We start from the raw sequence: 9,867 nt of genomic DNA on the forward strand, positions 1-9,867 counted from the left end.
AAATTAAAATTAATTAATTATCTTGGTGAACATATGAAAGTGAGTTGAAAAATTTTCCTTAGGAATCCAAATGTATTCTCGCTGTTAAGGTTTCAAATACAAAATTATGCATCTATAAAAGTTATAACATTAGAACTACTTTATGGGCCAAATGCTCTCTTGGCGATTAAAATAACAGCCAATTCGAACCCAAATACGAAATTTAGTGTGTACTCGTTGTATGGGTCCAAATAGGGCAACTAAATATTATGGTTTTCTGTATAAAAGATTTACACACTCCGAGAAGGAAATTAGTGCATATTTATGTAATTAAAATCATAATAAAATAAAGGGCCTACATCGAACTTTAATAAATATCAAATTACAGCTGATTCAATTGGAAATTTTGGCTGAAACCTTTAAAATAAGGGAAGTAAAGGTGTATATTTTAAAAATATAAATTCTTAAAATACCTAAGAACGAAAGGGCCCGAAAGCTGAAGACTTGGTAATCATGCCCTGAAAGAAGCACTTTTCAAAATCAAAACCGACAGATGAAAAACTTAAAATTAATTCGAGGTATTTAAGACTGCATCACAAATTTAGTGCACATCTTAAAAATATTGCAAAATTTATGGATTCAATTTTTCACAGGAAGTGAGAATTTTGGGCTTTCCTCGAGGATTTTTCTTTAAAAAAATAATAAGAAATAAAATTAAAAATGTCTGTTTCAGTATGATTGTTAATTATTTAAGGGTGGGAGAAAAGTTCTAGTTTCTGAGGGAAATTTTGTTTAGTGTTTAGTTTATTATTTTTTTTTTTCTAAATATGATCTTTATACCACAATTGTATTTCGTTGGGAAAAGTTAAAACTAATGTAATTGAGTTATTTTTGTTTCTGGGTAATTCAAATTCTAATCATATTTGAAACTAACGTTATGTGTCTGTATGCCTATCTATGTCCCGGCTAATATTCTTGGTGTGGTTTTTGATAAAATTCGGAAACATTTCATTCTTGTTCTCTCTATTGTAGTGTGTTTGTGTATATATGCCATAGAATATTTTCAACTATTTTGTTTTGTTTTGTCAGAAAAATTATCTGTTTTTAGAGAACAAAAATTAAGATTTGCGAATTTCATGTTGTTGAACTGTCAAACAAATAAACGGGGAAGGGGAGGTATATGTCTTCTTCATAGAAAACATTTTCAAATGAGATACAATGCAAAATTAAACTGTATTAACTATTTATAGAATTCTACTTATGTTATAGACAATATTTAAGTATGTATGTTTTGTTTTCATCTTCTTCTTGTTTTTCATTATGTATAAATGATGTTTTCTTTTTTGTTTGTTATTTTGTGCCTATATTTTTTGTATGTATCTATGTTTAGATTAAATTCTACATATTTTGCCTTTTATTCATGTACACACATTTTCGAAATCCCCTTTTATAAGTTTTCTTTTCACATGTTCAATTTTAATGGGGGAAGCCTATTTTCTGTAGTTGATGGTGTGACTTGAATTTGTTGGCAGACTGTTTTGATCAGCAGTGTCTGACATTGAATTCTCATGGGATATTTTTTTTCTCTTTTTGCTCTATGTATGTTAAAGTGTCCGTTTTGTTTTCTTTCTTTGCTCTGCTTTCAAGTGTTTTACCTCACTGATATTCGGTCATAGTTTCGGTTTTTATATTGGCTAAATGTTAGTATGTTGGAAATCCCATGGTGGTGCCAGCACTGCTGTTATCCAAAGGTCACTGATGCATTTTGGTGGCATGATGGCCCATGCTCAATCCCAAACCCAAATGATGATTATTGTGCAATTGTTGTGGTGCCTGACTGTGGTTGTGATTGGAATTCGAACTGTTGTTGTTGTTCTGTTGATTTGACTGTCGCTGGGAATTCTTTTTGTTTTTCATGCGGCGATTTTGGAACCAAATCTTAACCTAAAAATTAACACATTTTAATAAATAATTTCATTAAATGAAATTGACTGCTGTCAAATACTTACTTGTCTTTCAGTTAGATTTAAATTTCTGGCCAATTCCCAGCGTTTTTGTTTAGAGACATAAGCATTGTAAAGGAATTCCTTTTCCAATTCCAGGGTTTGGAATTTAGAATAGGGTTTACGCTTTTTCCTTACCGACACTTGGCCGGTCCATTCATGCAAAGCATTGTTGGGCGTACAAGGTCCCACAGCACCCACAGACAAGCCACCTGAACCACCTGGGAATGAAAGAAGAATAATCATTATTCATTTTAAAATATTTGCATATAAAAATATACAACGATTCTGCTTGGTTTTGATTTTATGAAATTTCTTCCGTTGGCTACATGCCAAAGACACGACATTTTTATTTATTGGCAATGTTTGTGAAATAAATTATTATTTTTTTTTATTTTTGCATCTTTCGTTTTGTCTTGGCCCTCTTGGCCAATAACAAACTCAGATGTGGCCAGCTCTCATTTAAAACCCATTATTTAATATTATTCAAATTTAGATTTTCGGCAGAATATTTAAAATACGAATGCCATTAAATCTCAGAATTTATATCGTTTATAATGTGACATATATAATGAGGCGTTTAGACGGAATACTCGCACACATAGACATATGTTCATATATTTTAGCCAATCAAAACATTGGTCAAACAAAAATATGTAAATTTTTCAAGAAAAAACCAAATCGGCGGAATTTCATTTTAAATGTAGATGTACGTTTTGGTTTTGAAAACCAAAGATGTTTCATTCGTGTAGGAGTGGTATTGAAATTAGTTTTTGGCGACTATTTTGGCAATATATTTTATTAAAACATAAATTTTCTAAGCATTCCGACCTATTGAACTCAATGACATTGATGATTGGTCAACAACTGTATTAAACACCCCCAATGGAATGAAACGCATAATTGTGTAAATAAAAAATATCAAAAAAAAAAATATTTAAGTTACAAATTAGTTCACTGATGTAGTCAGGAAGAGACAAGGCGAAATCCCTAATTCGTAATTATTAGACTTTTTTCATTTTCCTGTGTAAATTTATAGAGGGAAATATAAATGGAACGGATTCTGTTATGAAATCTGTTATATAATCTTTTATAAGCATTATATTTCTTCTCTCCTTTCAATATCAATCAAGGAAGTGGACGAAAGAAAACAGTAACATCAGCAGAATTGTTCGTAAAGTAAAGAAGCGACTTGATCGAAACCCGCATCGCAGTGGCCGAAAAATGGCTCGTGAGCTGAACATATTACAATATTCCATTCGGCAAATATTGAAAAATGAGCTCGGCTTTGCCATTGAAATTCCGAAAAGTGCAAGAACTTACACCGCAAAAGAAAGAAAATAGACTCAAAGGAGCTAAAGAGTTGCTTCGTTTGGCCGAAAGTGGTGAACTGCTGAATTTGGTTTTCTACGATGAGAAAACATTCGTTGTACAGCAGTTTGTAAACAAACACAATGGATGGATCGTGTTTACTTCCCACAGAGGTCTAAATAAATGCGAATTATCGCGAAAATATTCTGGAGGGTGTATTAAATCCTTGGGCACCCAAACATTTTGGCCGCAGACCTTGGACGTTCAAACAGGACTCAGCACCTTCGCACTCAGCACGCGCCACCCAAGAATGGTTACAAAATGAGGTTCCTCGCTTCATTTCCAGCGCACGATGGCCACCAAAGTCCCCGGATACCAATTCGTTAGACTATTGTATCTGGAGAATTTTGGTAAGCAAGGTTGGACTAAAAAATACCAAAGTGTCGATCACCTGAAGCAAGCGCTTCGCCGGGAATAGACCGCAGAGCAACATTGGGGTAGTGTGTGACGGTTTCATTAGCAGTTTGAAGGCCACAAGTCGTGCCAAAGGTGACAAAACTAAACGTATCCTAAAATTTGATGCTATTTCCGACATTTTTTGCTTTGCTTCAATAAAATGTAAAAAAACTGTAAAAATTATGGCGTTTGACTTTGTTGCAGTTTTTTTATTTCACCCTGTATAAGTGTTTGTTTCAAAATATAATATCCTACACATTTCGTCAGAATATGAAGCTAGGGCGTAAATTAGACGGATGTGTGTGTCTTTTGTCAGAATAAGGTCTCAGCTTGACAAGTGTTAGTTATGCAACGAAACCACAAAATCTCCAGTTTCTGGAAGTTTCACTCAAAACCTTTAAAATACTAGGTTTTACTAATATATTTGACCTCATATTTTATATACGATGCTGAGTATCAAACTTACTCGTACCCGGACGGTTACTCATTACTTGGTAATATGTCAAATAAATTATTTTGCCTTGCAATTTTTAAGGAATAATTCATATTTTGTGTAAACTAGTGATAATATAAAAGATGCTCTGTAATGAGTTATTTGGCTATATTCTGACTCCCTTGCTGTTTTTAGATATACATTTTAAATGCCTTTTGATTTGCAAAGCTCTATCATAAATATCCAAATATTAGTGCCTTCGATTACTGTACATACGAGGGCAGATCGAAAATTCCGAGATAAATCATTTATGTTCTTTCTATATTTTTCCAGGTCTATCTCAACCATTCGTTATGTTTGGGTGGTTAATTTCTGATAATGTTGGAGTCGAGGTACCCATTTTAAATCAAGTAAACTTTTTTATGAACAATGGTGCAAAGTACACAAAGCACTGATGAATCGAACCCTAAGATTGTTAAGTGGCATTCCGCAAATAATTAAATTTAAATTTAACTCCATGACAAAGTTGCACTTTTTCAACAGCTTTTAAATACAAGATTTATGCCGTATCACTATTGAAATGGGACCGACGATGCTTCTCATATTACTACAAATTAAGTTGGAAATATCGCCCACTTATTAACCTGCCCTCGTGTGAAGTTCTGTCATGTGTTCAGCATATTTTATCGATTATATTTACTGTGCAATTTATCCGAACAAAACTTTCCAAGTCATGAACAAATTAATTTTAATACATTTATGTTAAATATAAATCATAAAACTGAACGGAAATTAAATTAACTAACATTGCAATAAAATTTACCTTGCAATGGTTTTAATAGGCTTTAAATCAAAATGCGCATAAAAACTGTACATATTTTATATGGCTTAACTCTGCCAGCATTTATTATATTGAATACTGGCAAACCGATAGATGTAAATCGTGAAAACAATGCAAAACTAATTTAAAATCGCAACTTAATCTTTAGTATTTTTCAGCACGAAAGGAAAAGATTCTTGAATATATGTTTTTCGGTTGCTGTTTAGTCAAAGAAAACTTTTCCACTCCCCTTAAGTTTGACTTTTCTTTGAAACATTCTTTTAACATTCATTTGCAAATAAACACATTTTGTGATCCCTCTATTCTTCTTCCCCTCATTTATACGTTGCATTTTAAATCAATTACTTAAATTAATGCACGCAGTTACCTTCAAAACCCAGTTACTATTATTCCCTTGGTCTTAAGGATGTCTGGTTTATATACAAAAATACGTTTGTAAGAACATGCATACATACATATGTATATTCATAAAATGCAAGTAAAATGATATATGCGCATTGTGGTTTTTGTTGGCTTTGTAATTTATTTACCTGTACTTGAGTATGCCTCACTTGGATACGCTCGTAAACCACTAGGCGATGAATAGGTTGGCGTTTCATAGCTGGACTGAGAGGTGCCCTCCACCGATTGTCTGGCTGCAGCAGCTGCAGTTACACTGGCATGACGATCATCACTGGCGCTCATATATGCTGCAGCAGCAGCGGATGTAGGCTGTTCACGGTAATTCCAGTAAGGCTATAGATTGTTGGAAAGTAAAGGAGAGAAAAAGGCAACGAAAACAAATATAGAATTAATATTATATGAAATAAATATATATATTTTTTAATAAAATGAAAATTGTTTTGAGAATTAGTAAAGCAAAGTTGAAAGGGCCTTATAATATTTTATATTTTGTATAGACAAACTTATGTTTTTTAAAAAAGAAGGATTCTACTATGTGGAAGCTACGTTTGAAGACTAAACCGCAGAGTTTCATTATTTTTAATAACATTAAAAGTAATTTACTTTACATTATTTTGCCATGATACTAAATAATATCTTTGATTTATCTAGATTGTCATTTAATTTCGTTAATTATAACTTTTAAAAAAATCGGGATGAATTATCAGTTTTATACAGCATTTTTCAATTGGCTTAATTCATTTTAAAATAATTATTTAATAATGTTTTCATATTTACCTGAAATTGCGTTTCTGGATAACCATAAAATACAGGCTTACGATCTCTTTCTAAATAGTATTGCGAAGCATGATGATATTGGGCCGAGCTAAAGCCATCGCTTTCATACGGCCATGCCGGATGAGGGTGCCGTTTGACGGCTGCACTGGCTGCATCGGCCTCAAAACCTGGTCTTATCGCGGGTATATGCAATGGAGCTAATGAGAGGGACATATCTGCAAAAGGGAGATGAAAAGCGGAATATAAATGTTTAAATGAAAGAAGATACAATTGATGCGTAAAAAGGTATTGTTCCAAATAGAAAACTTTCGTTGTAAATTCTGCACCTCCTCTACCAAAATGCACTACATTAACGTAGTGATGCTTGTAGTTCCAAAAAATCCATTTTTAGTACACTTCCTCTTTTCTTATCATAAACTGAGATTGACCGTTTCAAAGTCATCTATTAAAAGGTTAAGTAATATTGACACAATTTCCGTATCGATTTCCTTTCAAAATAACCCAACTTCATACAAACTTTCTAAATAGCAGGACCTGCGCTGTGATACAGCTTTTGGATGTAACATAATCGATCCAATCGAATCGATTTTGCGAGAACATTTATATCGATTTTTAAAATTGTTTATAATTCCAATTTTCTACGTTTTTTTAAAGAAATTTCATTATGATTTCATATATAGAAGTATTTAATTTTAAATTTGATTATTTGACATTAACTTCTAATTTGCTCAGTTATAGTTTCAAATATTTTATTTTGTTTCATTTGTAAATCTATTTTTTAATTCCTTTATATTTAATATTTTAAATATTTAATTTAAAATTTGACCATTTAACTTGGAATTGCAATTTACTCAGTTATAGTAAGGGATGTTTTGTTCAATTTCATTTTTAAATTGAATTTTTAAAATAACGTTATTTTAATTTTAATTTTTTCATTTAAAAAATCGAAGTTTTAAATTTGTAATTAAAAATTTTTCATTTGCATTTCCAATTTGTATTTTCAAAAACAAAAAAAAAATAGAATAATTAAATTAATTAATTTCATTTGTAAATCGAATTTTTAAAAATATATTATTGTAAATATAAAATTATTATACTTATTATTAAATAATTAATTTGATCTTTTCTATTTGAAAAATCTAATTTTTATATCTGTAATTAAAAGTTTTCATTTGTATTTTCAAAAAAAAATGCAAGTAGAATAATTTATTCATTGCTATATCGAAAGGTTTCGAATTTTAACGAATGGACAATAGAGTTAATTAAAAAGGAATACGAATAGAAAATATTGAGTTATAAAACAAAAAAGAATTACAAAAGAACATAATATTGTTTTCAATTTAAAATTGAAATAAATGTCATTCAATATGAAATTTATATATATTTTAGTTGGAAAACAGTTTTTCATTGTTTTTTTTATTTTTTTTTTTTTTTTTTGATTTTTACATTTTTTTAAATAATTTTTTTGCGATCGATTGGATTGTTTTCTTCATACAGTTTTTCTTGTACCATTTCGAGTGCGATTCGAAGAATTTCAGTTATAATTTTGGGGTTTTCATTTTTATATATTATTGGACGTATTCCAGTTTTTACTGTAACCATCGAATTTTTCCGATTGAATTTAGATTCTTAGTAATTTGAAATTTGAAGAAAATTTTCGTATTACAAATTTAATGATTTGAGTATAATATTTAATGCTACTAGTGACTAAAATTTCGAATTAAAAACTTAAAATAAAAATTAATATAATTTAATTTAGTTTTTTTTTAAACTTATTCAAATTTAGAAGCGAAAATTTCGAATTTTAAATATAATATTTTGAATTTTAAATGATGGTGTTATTATTGGTATTACGTGTGTAAATAGCGGAGTTAACTGTTTTCACAGATTTTTAATTATCTGTTAATAGAATTGGTGAAGAAAAGCTTAAGTTCTTATTTTTGGGCAATAAGGTCTGATTTTCTTATGTTTTTTTTTTTTTTTTAATATTCCTGAGTTTTAAATATTTTCCTACAGTACTGCAATTGGATTGTACAGTACTGCAATTAGCTTAGAGATTCCTAAGACAATTCTGTAAGTCTTTTTTATGGATTTTTTTTGTTATAACCTACCCTACCCTATAACCTACTACTTTTTTTTGATTCTGTTAGACGAACGATTCTCTAAAATACAAGGAATACAATTTCTTCTAGACCCTCATTTCAAATATTATGGCTAATGTAAGTTTTGAACGTACCTGGAGGCTGGGAACTAACACTGGATGGGGATACACTCGCCGCTGTCGGCGCAACAATTTGTGTCTGGCCGGACGCCACTGCTGTGTTTTGTTGCTGTTGTTGTTGCTGCTGCTGCTGTTGTTGCTGCTGCTGAATACTTGATGTAGCACTGGAGGGCAATGTGTTTGACTGTGATTGTTGTTGCTGCTGCTGCTGATGATGGGGTGATGTTAAATGTTGCTGTGTATGTGAGGCAGGACCCGAAGGTGTTTGTGAAGGACTTAGACCACCAACTGGTGTTGTTGCAACGTTATTATGAGATTGTTGCTGCTGTTGTTGATTGGCAGATTGCTGTTGTTGCTGTTGCTGTTGTTGTGGATGCGGGAGGTGATGGGACTGTTGCTGTTGTTGAACTATAGACACAGGCGGGGGATCTTCATACATAACCGCATGAGTGGGCGTGGAATGTGTGTTGTTGGTTTGTTGTGTGGCGGATTGTTGTTGCAGTCCAGTTTCCGTACCCAAAAGTGACGAGGCAGATGATGCATTCGACGAAGGTATACCCGTTGTTGTCGTTGAATTAAGGTGGGTATGTGACAATTGTTGTTGTTGTTGCAGGTGTTGTTGATGTTGCAGGTGTTGATGTTGCAGCGTATGCAAATGCGCATGGGCATGCGGATGAGCGTGATGGGCCGGATGATGCAATTGTTGGTGATGTGGCGTCGATGTCGGTGTGCCCGTCGTCCCAATTGTTGCCGTTTGATGGTGTGCCGGATGGTGTGGATGATGGTTAAGAGCGGCAGTGGCAGCAGTTGTCGAAGGATGTGGAGTAGCGTGATGATGTGGCCCCCACCAAGCCCCGGCAGCGGCGTGCGACCCGACTGCCGAGACATCGTGGGGGTCGTATAGAGCGCACGCCAGCGGGATGGTTGGGGTTTGGGGGAGGGGTGGAATATTTACGGTTATTTTGAACGCGATTTCAAATTAAGCGTTTTTTTTGTTGTTTGCAATTAAAGCGCGGTTTTTCGAATATTCGAATGGAAAATTGACGAAATTTAATCGAACGAAATTATTTTCAACAACGTTTTCGTATTAAAGTTTGTGTTTTTGTGAATTTTGTTGATACAACATTATTTGAAATATATTTTGTTGTTGTTGTAGTTCAATGTTGTTCACGACAGTCACCAGGAAGACACAATTGTCCGTGTGCGTGTCAGGGGACAATTTGATGTGTGGTGTGTGTGGAAAGATGGTAGTTTGGTATGGTACGGTTTGGTTGAATGGTGGTGGTTGTTGGTGTTTCCGTTTATTTTTAAGAGAACATTTGCAAGAGCACAACACGAGTTACCAAAGAGCAAACGAGGGTTAAGTTTATTTTTTGTGGCAAAAGTTTGTGTTAGATCGAAATTTAGATTTTTAATGAACAAGTTAAGAGAAAATTCACAGAAA

At 32.7% G+C, this 9,867-nt stretch overlaps 1 protein-coding gene across 1 annotated transcript; it reads right to left on the reverse strand.

Annotated features, from left to right (window-relative positions):
* Positions 1–1,268: 1,268 nt before the first annotated feature.
* LOC101891984 (homeobox protein abdominal-B) lies at positions 1,269–9,402 on the reverse strand (the record flags this gene model as incomplete). The annotated part of the gene is made up of 5 exons (XM_011293595.3): positions 1,269–1,923; positions 1,989–2,203; positions 5,554–5,758; positions 6,203–6,417; positions 8,439–9,402. Coding segments are annotated over 5 exons (1,791 nt in total), but the record flags the coding sequence as incomplete, so codon positions are not given.
* Between the last annotated feature and the right edge of the window lie 465 nt (positions 9,403–9,867).

Source organism: Musca domestica, unplaced genomic scaffold (genome assembly GCF_030504385.1).
Source record: "Musca domestica strain aabys unplaced genomic scaffold, Musca_domestica.polishedcontigs.V.1.1 4, whole genome shotgun sequence".
Taxonomy (NCBI): domain Eukaryota; kingdom Metazoa; phylum Arthropoda; class Insecta; order Diptera; family Muscidae; genus Musca; species Musca domestica.